The sequence below is a fragment of the Rhineura floridana genome, chromosome 11 (assembly GCF_030035675.1).
Source record: "Rhineura floridana isolate rRhiFlo1 chromosome 11, rRhiFlo1.hap2, whole genome shotgun sequence".
Classification (NCBI taxonomy): Eukaryota; Metazoa; Chordata; class Lepidosauria; order Squamata; family Rhineuridae; genus Rhineura; species Rhineura floridana.
Window position 1 is genome coordinate 18810831 of NC_084490.1, and position 19664 is coordinate 18830494.

The window sequence follows — 19664 nt, forward strand, 5'->3', positions numbered from 1 at the left end:
CACCCTTGCTTCTGCAGTTGCATGCAACTCTGGAAGGCTGCTATTCAGGTCATGGCACAGGGGCTGGATTCTCTCCACTCCTCTGTGCTGCCTTCCCCCTGGCATCTCTGACAAGGTTTGGCTAGAGCCTTGTGCTGGATCTTCCACTGGGTGATTGTTATTCCCTCCCCTGTTGTTGTTGTCGTTGTCAATTGATTGATTAAATTTATATCCCGGCCTTCCTCCCAGAAGGAGCCCAGGGCAGCAAACAAACAACAAAACATTCAAAACATCTTAAAAACACAGCATCTTAAAAAAACACCGTAAAAACAAAACATTTTTTTAAAAAACCAGAGAGCTTCGGCTATGGGGTGTGTGGGGGGTGTGTGGGGTGTGTGTGGGTGTGTGTGTGTGGGGTGTGTGGGGTGTGTGTGTGTGTGTATAAAAAGCGTTTTTTTTAAAAACATTACAAACATCTCTAAAAACATCTTTAAAACAATTCCAGCATAGGCTTAAAAAGAGGAAGGTCTTCAGTAGATGCCAAAAAGATAGCAGAGATGGCTACTGTCTAATATTTAAGGGAAGGGAATTCCAAATGGTAGACGCCACAACACTAAAGGATCGATTCCTATATTGCGCAGAACAGACCTCCTGATTAGATGGTATCTGCAGGAGGCCCTCACCCGAAAAGGGCAGTGATTGACTGGGTATATAAGGGATAAGGCAGTCTTTCAGGTATCCTGGTCTCAAGCTGTATAGGGCTTTGTACACCAAAATCATCATTTTGAACTTAGCCCAGTAGCTTACTAACTACACCAGGGTCCTTATTTTTCCACACTGTGCATGCAAATTGCTGGTGTGTATCTAATTTGGACCTAGGCTATGTACAATCTATACCTTTAAAGCACATCCCCTCGCCCCAAATCCTGGGAGCTCACAGAGCTATAGTTCCCTATACCTTTAACAAGCTACAGTTCCCAGGATCCTTTGGGGATGGGTGGGAATGTGCTTTAAGGTTTAGTGTGTACACAGTCCTAATGTTGATGCGGTACCTGCTAGTGGCTATGAGAACACCATCTGCCTTTCTTTGGTACCGAGTTCAGATTTCAAAAGCTTCAGTCAGGCTCTATTCTGGCAGCTCAGGGCAGATAATAAAACTATTCTTTTAATTACATTGTGCATGGTGTATTTACCATCCCCAAGTGGTCTTAATAATTAAAATTCATCAGGAGAGCCAGAGGAAAGGAAAGAAAATGGAGGCATGATATTCATTGGCGATCACTCGTGGCCAAGTAAGATTGTCTTCCAAGATTGCTTGGAAGACGCCTGTGTGTGAATTTGTTTTATGTGGGGAGATCGGCGCACAACGATCAACACACAGTCTTGACAGAAAAAGGCTTTGATCCAATGGCATGGGTACCATGACGATTGGAAGTCCTTTATCTGCTGCAGCCTTCATCTGCCTTCACAGCCGTTGTAACATACACATTGTTATCCTCCGCCTGTTCTGCCATTGAGGACTTTCTTGGATCGTTCTTTGTCTGGTTCCTCTCCCTTGTCCTTACGGCCACTGGTGACCCTGCTGGGACTACATGACTCCCGACGGCATTGCTCACAGGGTTCATTGGAACACTCAAGCCCACTCACCACTACAAGGTGACGATCCAGCCTACCTCACTGGGTTGTTGTGAGGCCAGAATGAGCAGGAGGTGTGATATATAGAGCTGTCTAAGCCTACAAAAGTGACTAGCTTGCCAACATTTTGACCAGCCTGCAAATAAACTAGTAGTGTGCCTTTCCACGTTGGCCATAGAGGAAGAGAAGCCCACCCTCCGCTATAGCAGGCAAGTAGCCTTTTAGCAGGCTAATAAAAAAATTGACTTCTACCAGGTGGATATATGGAGGTGGGATGGAATGATCTAGCCCCTCTCTGGTAGCCGCCTGTGTTTTTTGTGTTGGTGTAGAGGAAGATGCTCCTCTGCATCTAGCACAGAAACCAAATGGCTGGTTTAGGAGGGATGGGGCAAATTGTCCTTCTTCCAACAGCCTGGTACCTTGTCTGTGTGGAATTCCTGGTCACCGGTGGCTACCAGGTGAGTTGTTAAATCGAGTGAAAGAAAGGAGGAATATGCATTTATTTCAGAGACATGTGCTTAGGTTTGGCTACAGTGGTGGCATGTGGGGAGTAGCAGGTTCTGGCAAAGGCAGTACAGAAAATCTTAAGTTCTGAGGAGGGATGTGAAGGGACATAACAGCCTGTCTTATGCAGAGTCAGACCATTGGTCTGTCTAGTTCAATACTGTCAACACTGACTGTCAGCGGCTCTCCAGGATTTTAGGCAGGGGTCTTTCACAGCACTGTCTGGTGATACTGCAGCAGTGGAGAAAATACATGAAGAACTTGTTGGTTCAGAGACCTGGGGTGGATAGGTGTGAGAGGAGGGAGGTGGCTGAGATCTCGTTCCCTGGCAGCCACACCTATCTCCTCTTTGGCTTCTGACTCTTCACCTGACGCTTGTGTTTTTCTCCAACTGTGAGTTCTAGAGACTTGAAAAACAAAAGAAGCCGAAGCTCTCAGGGTGCCAAAGTCGGTGCTGCCTGCTCAGTGATCCACTGAGCTCACAGAGCATATGAGCCCTGAACATGCCACAGAATCCAAGGGGGGCCAGGAGAGATTGAGGGCTTGAGAAATGTGACCTGCCACCAGTTCACTACACGCCCACATTTTCTGTGGTGGGTCACTCTTTTCTACGGCAAGAATTGGTAAAACCTCAGGCTGTTTAGTAGCTAAGGATTTAATGTAACTTTTCAGTCCTATGCGTGGCAGCTTCCTAGGATTTGGAAATTCTTCAACCCTGACCCTAAGGCTTTCCTGGTGTTAGAGCTGAACTGTTTGCTATCCCTGTTCATTGTTTTAATTTGCTGCCCTCCTCCTGGCTACTCTTAGTCCATTGGTACATTCTCATGTTCTCCAGGCCATGGAAAACAGGGCAGAAATAAGGAGCACCCTCTTGAAATAACCCCATCTGGGAGGAAGCATTTAGCCATTATTTGTTTATCCTGCCTTTTGTCGCAGGAGCTCAGAGCATTCTTCCTCCCCCCCCTTTTATCCTCACAACAACCCTGTGAGTGTGACTGGCCTGCGGCTTCATGGCTAAGCAGACATCTGAACCTGGGTTTAATCCAGTCCTAGTCCACTACAGTGTTGGGATGGGCAAACATCAGGCATGTGGAATCTACTGTGTTTTTACCAATTGGAGCTAGATGCAAAATGGTGGCTTGGGAAGGGGGTGGAGCCAGTTACCCACCACACCCCATGAGCCATACACACTGGCATAACTGGCCAGCGTACCAGTACAAATCTACACCTGAGTTACTACATAGCAGGGATTAGAACACAAAACTTTTAATGCTGGCTTGCAGAGCTGTGCAAAAATCTGGTCTTGAGGCAACCAATTAATACTCTTCTGAGCCAGTGTGGTGTAGTGGTTAAGGTGTTGGACTAGGACCTGGGAGACCAGGGTTCGAATCCCCACAGCCATGAAGCTGACTGGGTGACCTTGGGCCAGTCACTGCCTCTCAGCCTCAGAGGAAGGCAATGGTAAACCACCTCTGAATACCACTTACCATTGAAAACCCTGTTCATAGGGTCGCCATAAGTCAGGATCGACTTGAAGGCAGTCCATTTCCATTTTTTTCCAGGCAAGGAACACTGAGGCTGAGAGAGAAGCAATTAGCACAAAGACAATCATGAGGGAGGAGAGTTTAGGGTTGTTGCTTTTTAAAATGTTGCTGCTTTTAAACTGTTGGCAGTTGGAAACCTTTACTGGTCTACTGCAAATAACCCAGAGATGTATCAGGTAGATCCCAGTTTGCCTGCCCTTGCACTACACCATGGTTTGCTTTTTGCTCCCTCCAGTGTTGTTGGGGGAGGGGGCTGCCTGAAGGGCCTTCTCTCTCCTGCCCTCCACCTTGGTGGCACTAATCCTTTCCCCTCTCACCCTCTTTCTTGTTTTCTCAGCTTCTTCAGCTTCCTCGTCTTTGGCAAACGCCCCAGTGGAAGCGGAGCAGGCTTGGCCCCAGAGCAGCGGGGAAGAGGAGCTGCAGTTGCAGCTGGCGCTGGCCATGAGCAAAGAGGAAGCGGAGCAGGTAAGCGCCAAGGTAAATCTGTCGCTGGAGATTCTTCGGGTGGGTGGGGAGGCAAGGGATTGGGGGGACTGTGGAAGTCTGGAGAGATGGATGCAGGGCCCCCAGACGTGGGGCTGGCTCTCGGGGCACCGTTCTTTAGGATCTGCTGATGTGTCTTGAGGCTTCTCCTGTGGGCAGATAATAAATAGCTGACTAGACAAGCAGAGCTCATTTCCTAGAGGAAAAGCACAGATCTAGCTAGTCCTGGCTCAAAAGCAGGCAGTCCCTAGAGCTGCAGGTCTGCTCATCTCTCCATCCTGAGCATGTCCCTCTTGCTCGGGAATTGGTCCAACCCGCTGTAGCCCTGTTCAGTCATTCTCCCCCTGCAGCAATTGCCAGTGGGAAGAAAGGGGGCGATTCCATTGGCCATTCCCGCACATACCCATTGTAGTTTCTGCAGCCTCCAACCCCCCCCCCCCAAAAAAAAAAGTTCTGGGGACAAACATAGCCATCATGTTGAAGGGAGAGAAGAGCAACTAGACGGAGCTCATTATAAGAATGGAAGTGAATTGCATCACAGCTTTAATCCCCCCCCTTTTTTTTTCTTTTTTTTTTGCAAAGACTGGCCCACTTAGAAGTGGGGATATCAACTTTGTTTCCATAGGATAATGCTAAGCAATTGGAGCTGGAGCGGATTTGGTCTCCAGCACAGCATGATCCCAACAGCTCCCCTCCAAACAGCCACACACAATTCTCCACTTTGGCCACTTCCTCCCAAGCTGAGATGGAGGCAAAGGACTCTTTAACCTCCTCTTTCTCAATCTGAACGGCAACTAAGGCTCTAAGACAGGGGCGGCTAGCGTTTGGCCCTCCAGATGTTCCTGGACTACAGCTCCCATCATCCCTGACCGCTGTCCATATTGGCTGGAGCTGATGGGAAATGGAGTCCAACAACAGCTGGAGCATCACAAGTTAGTCACCCCAGCTCTTCCCCCCTGATACATGTCTGTGTAGGCCAAGACAGTTGCAAATGGCAGTAAGACTCTGCCCTGAGAATTAACAGCAGCTAGAGGCCTGGGTACATGAAGGATCACCTGTCCCTACAACAAGATCTTCACAGGCCCTCTTCTGAGTTCTGCCACTATCTAAAGTAAGACGGGGCCTTCTCAGCAGTGGCTTTATTTGTACAATGCTGTCCCCAGCTCCCTTAACGCCAGTGTCTGTCTGGTGCCAGGCGAAGACCGAGTGTTATCCTGCTGCCTTATGGTGGTGCTTTTATCGACCATTAAAAAGAAAATCCCATTGTTTTATTATCTCTTCTACTTGGTATTTTATGGTTTTGTCTTTTAATATGTCAAGTGGCCTGAAGATGTTTTTTAATTGAACAGCAACATAAAAAATCTTTAAATAAAGTAAGCCGTCACTCACAGAAAGGGCTAACAGGAGTTTTGCCTGTGTCTTGGCTTGCGCGGGAGCAAGCAAAGTCCAAAAAAAGATACTGGGGACTTAAACACAGTGCACAAAATACACGAGGGCTCTGTACCCCCCTCCCAAAGTTCAGTAACTAGAAAGAGATTTGGAGAACTGATTATGTAAAACTTGTAGGAACAGTAAAAAATATATTTCATTAGGGCAAGAGTGAGGAGCTTTTTCAGCTCAGTGGGCCAGATCTGCACCACCCCTCATCCCCCTACCCCTCAAGCCACTTTGGCAAGTGGGCGGGGCCACCCACCTGTCAGTCTCCTGGCATCATCACGACACCGGGCGACTTCAAACGGGCTCTCTGTGAGTGTTGATCAGCAGATAGGTGCTCTCAGTGAGCTGCGCTTGCCAAGGAGTAACTGGGAGTGCACTTTAAGCTCCTGAATGTTTATTTTCAGCGGCGCCTTGACCTACGCCACACCTGACATCACATATAACATCAGGTGTAGGGCGGCAGGGTAGAGAAAACTACCTTGCAGGCCAAACTAGGACCCCTGCAGGGCCTAATTTGGCCCAGGGGCTGGAGGCTTTCCATTCCGGCATTAGGGCAATGATGGGGAACCTGTGACCCTCTGAGCGTTCTTGGACTCCTGCTCTCATCAGGCTCTCTCATCAGGGATGATGGAAGATGTACTCTAACAACATCTGGTTCCCCATTTCTGCCCTAATATGTATTTCTTTTCAATTAAATAATTATATTTTCTGACCAGAAGGGCATAAAGCTTATGCCGACTTAAATTAATCTCTTTTGGGAGCTCTTGATAGGAGATAAATTGGTGGCCAGAGCTCATTCAGCCCTTGCTCAAGATCAGCCCTGCTGGATTTTGTCGGCGTTTAATAATTTTGAAATAGAGTCCCTGCTAAAAGCTGCTGACCGGAGGCAGGGGATAAGATTTATGCTATTAAACGAACAAATTGACTTGTCTAGCTTTGTTTCCAGAGTGTGGTCCCCTCTGGGCAGACGCTGCTAGCAGAGCCTTGTGACCAGCTAAGCTTTGCATAACCATTTGGCAATCAAGTCAGTCCCTGTTGGGGACAAAACATTAGGACAGCTGCCTGAGTTGCTAGCCATACCCTGAATTGCTCTCTTGCGCTGTGTTACAACCCAGATGAAAATGTTAAACGACTTTGGAGTAATTGTGTGTTTGTTTGTTTCCTCAGTACTTCTTGTTAGTTTAAGATAACTTGGGAAGAGATGAAAGCAGGGCAGATGTGTTTGAACTGACATTTCCCAACAGGAAATGGCTTTTTGATTGAGATTTTTCATCCAGATTTTCGCACAGAGCCCCCCTGCGGTGACGAGCTCTCCCTCCTGGCTGGGGGGAGACTGGGAATGTGCTTCCGTTCTCTGCCGGCAGGGCCCACACGAATTGATCCTGCCCCCTCAAAGACACACCAGGTTTTGCCTACCTTTTTTTCTCCTGTTGTATGTTACTTCCCCCTCAGTACCCATATCCGTAGAAGGACTTCCCTGAACACCAAGGCAAGGGATTGTGCGGGTTGCCACCTTGTTCCAAGTCCGCCTGCCTGCTTTTCTCAACGGAACGGCCCAGTTGCTCTCGGTCCACTTTGAGGCCCTTTTTTCAGTCCCACATCCGATCCATGATGATTAGTTCCACTTGGGCCTGCTCTTTCTTTGAGTGAGTGGTTGGGGGAAGCTGCCTCCCATCCAGGCACTGATCAGTTCCACGCCCGCTCAGCTTCTGTGAAACTAGTAGCCTTCGCACAAGCTGGTGCACTCCAGATGTTTTGGATTCCAACTCACATCAGCCCCAGCCAGCACAGAGTTGGAGTCAAAAAGATCTGGAGTGCACCTGCTTGGGCAAAAGCTGTGCTGCACCCATTGGCTGCTCCCAAACCTTTCGCTGTATGCATGCCACAGTCAATCACACTCTTTTAAGTCCCACTTCCCAGCACTGTTTTTGGGGGGTCTCCTTTCCTTTTTCTGTGGCTCCACTTGAGTGGGGTTGATCGTGTTTGCTTCCCCCCACTCCGCCCCATCCCGTCCCTTGTCAGTTAATTTTGGCTCCTTATTTATTCATTTATTTTTGCCGCCTTACTTCCACTTTCCTCCTCCTCCTCCATACCACATCTCCTTCCACTCCAACTCTGTTGTTTGTAAACAGAAGACAAAGAAATAAGATCCACCACAATCTAACTTGAGATCCGTAGGGGGGAGGGGAAGCTGAACGTAGTTTATTTATTTGTTTTGAGTAGAGGAGGTCTATTTCTACACTAGAGATGTCCAATCTTGGCACAAACAACTATTTATTTTCCTCTTCTTACCCCCCCTCCCTTTCCCCTTTCTGTCTGAAAGGATTTGGGGAATTGCATATCCTTCAACTAGAAGGTCCAAAACTCTGTGGTAGAGTTTGCATGCAGAAGGTTCCAGATTCAGTCCTCGGCATCTCCAGGTAGGGCTGAGAGAGACTGCCTGTCTGAAACTCCAGAGAGCAGCTGCCAATCAGTGTAGACAGTATTCGGATGGATGGACCAATGGTATGACTCTGTATAAGGCAGGTTCCCATATAACGAGGATACCTAGCCTGCAGCCCTCTATAGACGTTGTTGGACTCCAGCTGCCATCAGCCCCAGCCAGTATGGCTACCAATCAGGGATAATGGGAGCTGTGGTCCAGCAACATCTGGTTAGCCAACCCTGCTGCATGTAAGGCCAGAAAGACATGCCTTCTTCCTACCCTAGAGGATGTCTGCTTCTCTTGAAGCCAGCCCACCGCAGCAGTTTCTTCCAGCGTGTGGGAAGAGCAGGGCTGATCATTACCTCTGTATCCTGCTCTTTTTCTCAAGGATCTCAGGTGGCACTTATATCCCAAAAGCACCCTTGTGAGGTTGGTTAAGCTGAGACCATGAAAGGCTTGGGACAAAGGCCTCCGTGGGAGTTTCATGGCTGAGCAGAGATTTGAACCTGGATTCCGAAACTTGGCCCTGCAGTTGCTGTAGCACACTAGCTCTCTGTGATTGCCAACACTTGCCAGGAATTTATAAAGAGTGATCAGCTGAGCAGGATTCTGGGACAGGCCTCTTCCAAAGTCACTGCGCTTCCTCCTCCTTGAGAAAGAAAAATGTGTCCCTGTGCTTTAGATCACTTGCTCCTCAACGAACATACCAAAAGCCGTATGCTTTTGTTTGTGTGAACACCGCTTGTGTGAACAACTAAGGGGGTTCACAAGTGTGTAAGGAGCCATGGTGTAAAGCAGGTGTGGGGAACCTTTGGCCCTTCAGATGTTGCTGAACTGCAGCTGCTGTCATCCCTGGCCATTCTTGCTGGGACTGATGGGAGTTGTACAGCAACATCTGGAGGGCCAAAGGTTCCCCACACCTACTGTAAGGGCTCCCTGATTGGGACAAGTGGCCTGGAGGGGGGAGGTGGTTTCTCAACCACACCAAGAAATATTTTGTCCCAGCAGAAGGGAAGCGAAATGGATTGAGCAACTGAGATCTGGGAGGTGAGGAAACCATGAATCAGAATGGACTTTTGCAATGGAACTTGATTGTGTGCAATGGAGATGCCTGGAGTCCATCCATCTTTTCCTTCCTTCTTCCTTCCCTTTCCTCCCTCCCTCCACTGTGTCGAGCTCCATTCCATGCCTCTTATGTTGTGTTTCTTCCCCTCCTAGCCCCCTGCAGTGGCCGACGAGGACCTGCAGCTCCAGCTAGCCCTTAGCTTGAGCAAAGAGGAACACGACAAGGTTAGACTCTTAAGACACACCTCCCTCCCACTCCCACAGCGGCTCCTTTCACAAATAATCAACTAAACCACTTTCCACCCCGCCCACCCACCCCACCACGCAGGCCCCAGCCTCACACTTTTCCCACTAACGCAGCGCTCTGTCTCCCCACGTCCCGTCATCCGAAGCCAAATGACGTGCAGCGGTCGTGCCGTGTCTCCCGCGTTCACTTTTAGATCTCTTTTAATTGTCCCGCTGTAGAGTCAAGATTTCCCAAGATGCCTTTCCCCTCGAGGGAGGGCCCGGAGGTAGGACAGGTCAGTCCGTGTGTCCTGAGCCTGCCGCTTCGAGCTGTGACTGTTGGCTGGCGCCTCCTGAGGCATGTTGCCGGCATCTTCAGAAGAACTGTGACAACTAAGGAGGAACAGCAGGAACTTCCTGGGGGGAACGGGGTCCAGGAGCGTTGCTTGGAAAGGGGAGGCTGTAACCTGGGGCAAGGGAGTTTTGGGGCAGTGATGAAGGGGGGGGTTACCTAGGACGAGGAGGATGGTGATTAGCAGGTCAGAGTTTGAAGGCAGGGAGAGGAAGACTTCTGCACTCTCTCTTTGAATGGAGTTTACCGGCTTCAACCAGCAGCAGGGAGGAGGTGATGGCTAAGAAGAAACACTAGAAGAGGAAGGCCAAGGTTGGTCAAGCCACTGCATCAGGCGCAGAGATCCTTTGGCCCTCAGGATGTCGCCAAACTACAACTCCCATCATCCCTGGCCATTCGCCACTCTGGCTGGGGCTGTTGTAGTTCAACAGTATCTGGAGTGCCGAAGGTTCCCCGCTCCTGCAGTACGGCATTGGGGGCTTGGACCCAGGATGGCTAGATGGGGAAGGAGGGATGGGCAGATGTAGACAAGGTGCTCTCCAGGAGGGCTTCCAGGGTGAGTGGGGTGTTACGAGTCAGGGCTCTCATGGTGAAGTAGGGAGTGACTTGCAGGGGTGGGGCGAAGCAGGGTGGCCCTTGACCCATTCTCAGCTCTCTGGATTGCCCTCCTGAAGGTAAAGTTTCTTGCTTGAGTTGGCCAGAAACGTAGCGGCGGCTGCTTGAAGCCTCATCGAGCGCATGGCCTGTATCAGCTTCTGCCCGCCTGGGGCCCTCCAGCCATTTTAGGCTGCAGCATGGGCTGATGGGAGTGTTTCAGCCCCAAACGGCAGGAGGGCGCTGGGCTGGCAAAGGCTGCGCCATGAAACCTCCACGCTGCCTCCCTCTCCTGCAGGTGAGTAACTGCCTTGCCCTTGTCCGCCATCTGTGTTGATGCCCTCTGTCCTCCCACAATCCCCTTGCAGGAAGAGCGGATCCGGCGTGGGGATGACCTACGACTCCAGATGGCCATCGAGGAGAGCAAAAAGGAGACTGTGCCTGCTAAGGAGGAGGTGAGGTGGGACAAGCAAGCTGTGGGCAGGGGGGGCTCGGATGGTCGGCTGCCTAGTGTGGTAGCTGCCACGGACGAGCCAGTATCGCCTCTGGGTACTAGGCTGCGCAAGGGGTGGATAGATAGTAAGGGGAGGTCTTTGCCTTCAAGCACCATGCTTGGAAGCGCTTGGGTGGTGTCAGGCTGGCTTCTGTTGGAGGCTGAACTGTGTGCAGGCCTTGGTTTGAGTCCACAAGGCAGTTCTTTAACGTTCTTGTGAAAAAGAAATTATAACTATTTCCTGTTTGAATCCCACCTTTCCACCAAAGAGGTGCTCAGAGTAGTGTCCATATAGCAGATGTCGAATTTTATCCTCACAGCAACCCTGTGAGGGAAGTTAGGCTGCGAGGGGATTTGAATCCAGCTTCTCTGGTCCCAAGTCCAGCCCTCTGTCTCTTACATAGCACACTGGGGTCTCTGCTCTTCTCTCATCCCCTTGCTATTCAAAGTGACCAGTGAAAAAAGAGAACCGGCCGGTCCCTGGAGGTGTAGTCTAGCTGCTCTGTGGCAGTGATAACACAGGCTGTGGGACTGGGGGGGGGGGGGAAGGGGGTTGATTCTAAACTGCCTTTCAGAGCAGAGTGGAAGGACCCAGGAGAAATTAAATAAATATTTATCTATTATATCTTTATTCCTTCCTCCCAAAGAAGTCCAGGATAGTCAAGGTTGCCAGGAATAGTTATCTTTCAGTCATCAGATGACTGGGTGAACAGGAATGTCTTTACATTCTGCCTAAATTTTAATAGTGAGGGAGACGGACGCACCTTACCTGGGAGAGCATTCCATAAGTAGGGAACCCATTAGCGAGAAGGCCCTGTCATAGGTAGGTGCCAGCCAGGCAGCACTTGGCGGCAGCAGCAGCAGCAGGGCCTCCCATGCCCATCATAAAAATCCACAGTGGTTGGACGTAGGGAAGAGAAACTTTTAGGCACTGGGATCTCAAGCCATTTAGGGCCTTGCACACCAGTCTTAACACCTCCAATTGGGCCTGGTATTTACTTGTGACATATCTGACCAGGCCCAGTCCCAAAGGGCGGCCAGGTCAGGCCCTGGCTGAGGGCCCCTGGAGCCACAGAGGCCCCTGAGAGGCCTCTTGATAAGGTGGAAGAGGAGTAGCTCTGTGCCGCAAATAGCGATCTGCCGTGAATTGCAGGGAGGGAGCTTCTTCTGCCCGCCAGTTTGCTGTCTCCACCTATCCGTCTCTCCTGTCTTTTGCAGTTGCATGGCCTGTGCGCGCAGGACTGCCATTAACCAAGATGGCAGCCAAGGTTTCCCTAAGGGGCTGACGCCTCCACCGCCATCTTGGTTGACGGCAGCAATGTGCACACATAGCAGCCTGGCCAGCTGCAAAAGAAAGGAGAGCCAGAGCCAGCGAACAGGTGGGTGGAAGAAGCTCCCTCCCTGTGAGAGACAGATAGGTCTGCACATGCGCACCGGGGCCCCGGACAAGCTGATGCCCAAGGACCAGCATGTCTGGTGCCGGCCCTGTATTCCACCTTCCTTCCTAAAATTTTATTCGGTTTTTAGTTACCCCCCATTTTTAATCCCACCCTTTTTACAAGGAACTCAGGGTGGATGTTCATAGTTTCCCACCCCATGCTTTTTAGCCTTGCAAGAGCCCTGTAGGCTGAAAGGGTGACGGGCTCAAGATCACCCAGCATGTTTCATGGCTGAGTGAAGACTTCAACCTTGATCCCCCTGGCCAGACACTTTAACCACTGTTCCACACAATTTATTTATCTGTGACATTTATACCTTCACCTTTCTTTGTAAGGAGCTCAAAATGGGGCACAAGGTTCCCCCGCTGCATCCTTACAACAGTCCTCTGAGGTAGGTTAGACTGATCCATGATGGTCCATGGTCACCCATAAAGCTTCATGGCTGATTTGAGATTTGAACCTGGGTTTTCCAGTCCCCATGTGATTTTTGAATCACCATGACATTCTGGCTCTTGGGGTACTAAAAAAGTGGAGGAATTGAAGGGGGGGGTCACTGTTTTCCAAGTAAGACAGTAGAGATGTGATTAATTTTCTCTCTTCCCTTCCCCCCCCCGTATTTTTCAATCTCTGCCACCTACCTTCCTCACCCCATACAGTCCTCCCTAATGGATCTGGCTGATGTCTTCACCGCCCCACCCCCTGCTGACCCCTGGGGCGGCCCGCCTGCTCCCCCTGACCCCTGGGGCGGCCCTGCCCCAGTTGTGTCTGCACCTCCCACTGACCCATGGGGACCATCTGCTACCGCAGCAGCCTCTACAGTAGACCCATGGGGGACCTCTGCGGCGCCTCCTGCAGCCCCTTCAGACCCATGGGGAGGTACCCCAGCTGCAAACACTGACCCCTGGAAATCTGAAGGTAAGAACCAAGTTATTAACAGGTTGGTTTATGTTAAATAATCTTTGCCATGTAAATTTACAAACAAAACAAAATTAGGTACCCGGATGGGTTTAGACAGGCTTCCCCCACCCCCAGCTTGCTCCTCTTCTCTCTACGCCCTCACCCAAAGAAGATATTTTGGGACACAGATGGATTTCCATTTCCTCCCAAGGTGGCAAAGGTTGCTGTAACCAGATCAAGTCAGTGCCCTCTCTGTCTGTCAACTTGAGTTCCATGGTGGAAGACGGACGGACTTACAAGTTTAAATATAACTGAGGTCTCGTGTTTGGGCTCTGCGGCCATTTATACTTCCAAGACTCTCCCCCTCATTTTTTAAAACTAGTAGGTTATCCATGATTTGGCCCTGTTTTGATGGGTGATTTTATTTTATTTACTGGAGAGGTACTATGGCTGCGTGGCCAGAGAGGACTTAATTCTAATGCTGTCTGTGTCAGTCTCAGACTCCTCGGGGGGTGTATGTCTGTGTATACACACACAGCCATCCCATCCTGATCCACTGCCTGGTGGACAGGATATTTTCTCAGTGGTTTACAAACAGCTCCTGACGTAGCTAATGTTTCACTCAGGCGGGGGTTCCACTGGGACCACAGCTGTGCCGTCCACCGATCCATGGTCCTCTGGTCCAGCTCCCACATCCCAAGGGAAACCGGCATCTGACCCTTGGGCTCCATCGTCAACTTTTACAGATCCCTGGGGTGGGTCCCCTTCCAAACCCAGCACCAACGGCACTGCAGGTGAGGGAGCAGGTAGGGTGTAGGGACTCCTAGGTTTAGGAGCCAAAGTGGGGAGGGGGAAGTGAGCCAAACCGGCTGCGAAGTGGGATTCTTCGGTGTCATTTCATCTCTGTGGATCAGATGCGGGGAGAGGGCTTCTAGCACAGGATTGCATATGGTGCGGGTCCCTCCCCCTCGCTAATCCTGCTGCCCCCTCCCTTCCCCTTCTGCCTTATCCCTCCCCTCCAGCTGGCGGAGGCTTTGAGCAGTTTGGCAGCCCTGGGGACGGGGATGAATTCTCTGATTTCGACAGTCTGCGCCCGGCATTGCCCAAATCCGGGAGCAGCACAGGTGAGCCCTGCTCCCTGCATAGCTCTGCCTTCTTGCCTCTGACGCCCCCCCTTCCCTTCCCTTTGCATGTCCTTCCCTCTTGCCTGACTGCCTGCCACTTCCCTTACTCTTGGACACCCCCCCCCCCGGCAGCCCTTGTCTATCCAGACCCCGGGTTTGCCGTCTCATGTGGGACTGGGTGGCCGCTCATGTTCCGTGGCTGTGGGGATTCCCCTGTGCTGTCACTTGGATTCCCAACCCTGCCCTCTGTTGTGCCAGCCAAACCCGGCTCACAGTTGGCCACCCAAGGGCCACCCTTGGCCTTGCATGTACCTTGAGGAAGGATTTCTCTCTCTCTCTTTCCCCACACCCTCTTGATGGCTTTTTTTATCCTGGGGCTTGCCTGACGTTTGCATGACCTGCATGGTCTGTCTCCCTCACTCTCCCTGCCCTTTGTTGATGTCTGCCCTGGCATGTGGCTTTTCCCTCCGTGTTGACCTCTGCTGTTCTGGATCTTCCTTGCTCTTCTCTCACCCTCTTTCCTGTCTGCTTCTTTCTCTACCCGTCTAGGTGAGCTGTCGCTCTTAGCAGGAGAGGTGCCGGTGTGCCGAGCTGGCAGTGGCACTGACAGCCCCAACGCTTTTGACATGGCATCTGTGAGCGGCTCGCTGCCTGAGACCTCGAGGCCAACACGCAAGACCCCAGAGTCGTTCCTGGGTCCTAACGCTGCCCTTGTTGATCTGGACTCGCTGGTCAGCAAGCCTTCCGCCACCTCTAGCGTTGCAAAGGCCTCCAACCCCTTCCTACCCTCCGGTAAGCATTTCTGCAGGCTGGATCTCATGGCCAGGACGATCTGTGGGTTTGAATAGGGCAGAGATCAGGATCTCCTTCGTTCTCTTTGGTTGAGTCATGCAGATATCCAGAACTTCTGACCTCTGTGAGTCTAGTGTGGGCAGGAAGGTGGTGCTGCTCCTTCCCCCCCCCCCCTTATCCACAAGACATGCTGTTTTGGAGCAGGATTGAGAGCAGGGACTTGGATATGCTTAAAATCTCTTCCAGGGTAAACTGTATTCCGTAAGGAGAATTATGCAAATGAAGCTAGTTTGCACCATTGTTTTTTGTGTAATGCTGCATCATTGATTCTCATAGATATAAGGAAGGGCTATGCAAGGCATTGAAGCCCCCTTCCCATGCACAAGAAGTCTTACTCAGTCCAGCGCCTTTGCACTTAATTTCACAGCCTTGAGAGCTAGAAACTTGTCTCACAAGCACATTCATTTTATTATTTATTTATTTATTAAATGTATATCCTGCCCTTCCTCCCAAAAGGAGCCCAGGGTGGCATATGCACATACACAAAGGCCCCTGCTCTGGTCCATCCCAACCTGTCCTGCTCCCCGCCTGAGGCTGGAGGTGGGAAGCAGGACCTTTGGCTTCATGGGTGGTGCACAGCTTGGAGGCTCACCCACGCCTCTCCCGAGTAAGGAACCAGGAGGCAATGCTGTCAGACAAGGCACTGGATTTGCATGTAGGAGGCCCAGGCTCAACATTATCTCAGTTGCCCTGAGCCCTCGTCTATGAGGCAGAAGTGAAATGTGCCATCTAAGCCAGGCCTTCATTGACGCTGGCGGGTTCGAGCAGGGCGGGGTTGCCAGGTGGGAATTTCCAGGATGGATCTGAGTGGGGGCTGTGGATGAAAGCAGGCTGCCTGGGGCTCAAGAGGACAGGAGGCATCAGTCTGGGACTTCTGGCTTCCTTAGACCTGCTTCTTTGTCTTCATCGTCATTTCTCTCTTGTCGTCCGCTGCAGGTTCGGCCCCTGTCCCTGCCCAGTCTGCCTCAGCTACAAACCCGTTCCAGGCAACCGCAGCCACCCCGCTGTCACTCAACCAACTCCGCGTCAGTCCTGTCCTCCCTTTATCCCAGCCGGCGCCCCCTGCCTTTCCTGCCACAGCTCCTATGGTCTCTGTCTCCCCCATGGCCCCTGGGATGCCCTTAGCCTCCGTTTCCCCGATGGTGGGGGTGCAGTCCTTGGGTGCTGTTCCACCTATGGGGCTCCCTGCCATGGGGCTGCCCCCTCAGAGTCTGCCGCCCGCCGGCATCGTCCCCGGCAGCACTTCGGCCGCCTCCATGGGCAGCACCAACCCCTTCTTGCTATAATCGGACGGACCTTTTCAGCCCTGCGATGACTACCCCACCATCCCCTTCCATCCCACGTTCCCTGTTTGCAAAGGGGCCCCTTATATTCCACCCACAAACAAATGGGGCAGCCAGGCTTGGATGGGAAGGTGAGAGGTGGGGCGATGGGGAGGAAAGGGAGAGACTGAAGTCCGTACGGCGAGTTCCTCCACCCCCTGTTCGAGGTAGGATGGACCTTACCCCTTTTGGTTTTGGGGCATCATCTGGGGCGCTTCCCCCTTGCCTACCTTGCCCTTCAGGGGGGCGGGACAGATCTGTTTCTGCTGCCGGAGCCCTGTTGGCATCAGGGTGGCAGCTCTCCCGAACTCTAGTGGAGATGTGCGTGACATTAGAGGGGAGAGACCAAAGGAGCAACAGCAGGCCTGAAGACTTGGGCGGCGGAGGAAGCCATATTCGCCAAAAGCAGGTTGTTGCTCTTTGTGCCGTCTCCCATACTTGCCACAGCAACCCATCCCGTTTTGGAAGTAACGTCACATACTTCTTTTTTTTTTAATCTTCCACATCTTTCTTCATAAACCTCTCACTCTCTCCCCTACGCTTGCAGAAGGGATGGATAAAAGAGAAATAGCCAGGCCCTTGTACCTCTAGGCCCTTCCAAATGAAGTTCTCTTGCAGCAGGGGTGGGAGGGGATGGACGGACACTGCCCTTTTAAATTATGGCTTTTTTTTGTAGACCCCTCCCCCCTTCACTTCCAAATGTTTTGTTACATCTCCATCCCTCCCCTCCCCCAGCTGGGACCAGCCCTTCTCTGCCTCTTTTTTTTTTAAGTTGGGGGGGGTGAAATCAGTGAAACCCTTCACTACACCTGGGAACAGTTGAGACGCTGGGAATGTCTGTCTCTTCTGTCTCTGGGGCCAAACGGGATACCACTAATCTAAGGCCAGAGACCAAAGCTGGATCTAGGAAGGTGAGCTGGACCATCATATTCTACACAGGGCAGGGCCACTACTATGCCTTGTGATCTGCCCTCTGCAAACACCCAGTCTTAAAGAGAGCCACCGGTTTTTTTACAAGGAGCGTGGAATCCCATCGATGCGTCACTCCTTTGAGGGAGCCTTGAAAGAACCATTGTAGCCGACTGTGAAGGGGGAATCTGGAAGCCATTGAAGGATCAGTACTCTGAGAATGTAAAAACGTTTTCAAGAAGCAAAATCTCGGGGGGGTGCAAAACTGTTGCAGGATTTGGGGCTCTCAGTCGGCTTCCTGGAATCCCAGAAACAGCCAAAGGCTCCTGTGGGGTGTGGAACAGCATGGACCAATAAACCCTGCCTCCCCCCTTCTCCGGTTTCTGGACTACAGCAAGCCAAAACGTGAGGACTCTGCTGAGGAGTGTGGGAAGAGTAGCAGTGTCCATGTGCAGGAGGAAGGTCCCCTTCTCTCACGCCAACAGTGCACATTGCTTGAAGGTGGGAAGTGAGAACATGCAGCCACAATCCATGGACCTCACTGTGGAGCGCTCTTCACACGGGTGGTAATCAAATGCAGCCTGCACCATCCACATTCCACATCACCTACTTTTCTCCGCACTGCAACCTCCTCCAGTACTGACCGACCCACCAGCGGCCCCAGGGAGGGGGTGCCGTTGTTTGACTTATTAAAAACAACAGAGCCCTCTCATCCAGCACAGTGCAGTGAAGAAGCCTCAACAATTCTTCAGACTTGTTGAATGAGGGAGGCAAGATGGGTGGGCGGCCTGCTTCTACCCCTTCAAGAGCCAGCAGCTTTCTGGGGAATGGGAGGGTCAAAAGGCTGTGTGTTTGTGTGCGCGCATGTGTGTGTATGTGTGTGTGTGTGTGTGTATATGTGTCGCTGCTGTAAGTGATTGTCGATTCTTATTTTATGCTACGGGGTGGGGGAGGAGAGCGCTTATTCATTGGCACCCAGGACAATCTGCTAACTCCTTAATTCTTTTTTTCCCCTGCCACCCCAATCTCTTGCAATTGTGTTTCTAAAGTGGGTGGAATACCCTACTTCTCCCTGCTCCCCACCACCAATCATGCAAGGGGATCATTTTCTCCACGCACACAAGTCAGTATCTTTGAAGAATCATTGTGTCATTGCTCAAGGGGGGTGGGGTGGGAAGAGTGTTCTTGGCTGTATGTGACCCTCCCTCTTGGCTCTACTCCCCTCCAGTTCTCTTTCCCACTCCCCCCCCCGCCTTCCTTGGTAAGCATCAGAAAAATGCTATTAATGAAATAAATGGAAATTCTTCTATGGCACTCAAAGGCTTTGGCCCCTAGGTTTGCTTTTGGGGGAGACGGGCTGGACTCGGACAGGAAGGAAATAGGGGTGCTGTTTATTTAGGCCATGGAGGAGCAGCATGTGGCCCCCTAGATGTTGCTGGGCTTCAGTGCCCATCATTGCTCACCGCTGGCCATGCTGCCCGGGGCTGGGGGAAGTTGCAGCTGGAGGGAAGTGGCTCCTTGCTATTTTGTTGAGGTACATCACGTTCGGCCTGCAGAGGTCTGAGAATATGAAGCAGCCTTCTTTCTTTAGCCACATCTAAACAATCCATATCTCCTCCTTCCAAAAATTCACTACGTTTCTTTTGTTGTTCAGGGATGGTTGGAGCTGTAGTCTAGCAACATCTGGAGGGCCACAGGTTCTCCATCCCTGAACTAAAAAGGTCTCACAAAGTGTCTAAGCGACTTCCAGACTCCACCCCTCTGGATTTCATAAACACCTTTTGTTCAGCTTGGGTTAGGAAAGCATATGAGATTGGAAGTGCTGGTGTGCAGTCTTGCAAGCTTTTGAGATTTTCCTTCCAATCGCTTCTGTAGCCTTCCGATTATGCTTTGGGTCCAGGCAGTATTGGGCACTGAAGGTAAAATAGGCCGTTTGATTCCTCTGCCAGTGGTCCCACGCATTCCCCTCTCCACAACCGGTTGACAGGCACTCTCTCACAGCATGCCTTACTCTGCTTTTGTCTATGTGACTTTGTAGCTATGCCTATCCCTCAGGAAGGCCTTGGCCTACCCTCATAGCCAAACTGAGGTGATAGACCAGACTTGACCAATTTATACTGTTGGTCAGAGGAGTGGTGCCATTTTTGAATATTCCCCCATGTTCAAAAACTACAAAGTTCCCTGCAAATAAAAACTAGTGGAGGAGAGAGGGTCTACCCAATCCTGCTTGGTACTGTTGTATTCTGTTTGCATGTGGGAACATTTTTCCCCTCACAGAGGTACATTTTTTTAAATGATCTCACACACACACTTCTCTGCCTGTAGTCTAAAATGGTACAATCCATCTCGCGACCTATGTAGAGAAGGCCTCAAGATCAAGGGCAC

At 51.1% G+C, this 19664-nt stretch overlaps 1 protein-coding gene across 12 annotated transcripts in view; it reads left to right on the forward strand.

Moving 5' to 3' along the window:
- EPN1 (epsin 1) overlaps window positions 1-18599 on the forward strand; it is a 42859-nt gene extending 24260 nt beyond the window's left edge. For 4 of the 12 annotated variants that reach the window (XM_061588387.1, XM_061588386.1, XM_061588389.1 and 1 more), the window contains 8 exons: window positions 4000-4139; window positions 9226-9297; window positions 10612-10698; window positions 12832-13090; window positions 13699-13866; window positions 14095-14196; window positions 14746-14988; window positions 15985-18599. In XM_061588387.1, coding sequence (XP_061444371.1) covers window positions 4000-4139; window positions 9226-9297; window positions 10612-10698; window positions 12832-13090; window positions 13699-13866; window positions 14095-14196; window positions 14746-14988; window positions 15985-16334 — 1421 coding nt within the window. In that variant the 3' untranslated portion in view covers window positions 16335-18599. The remainder of the gene's footprint in view (window positions 1-3999; window positions 4140-9225; window positions 9298-10611; window positions 10699-12831; window positions 13091-13698; window positions 13867-14094; window positions 14197-14745; window positions 14989-15984) is intronic. The other 8 variants (XM_061588390.1, XM_061588393.1, XM_061588394.1 and 5 more) reach the window with 8 other exon arrangements.
- Window positions 18600-19664: the final 1065 nt, after the last annotated feature.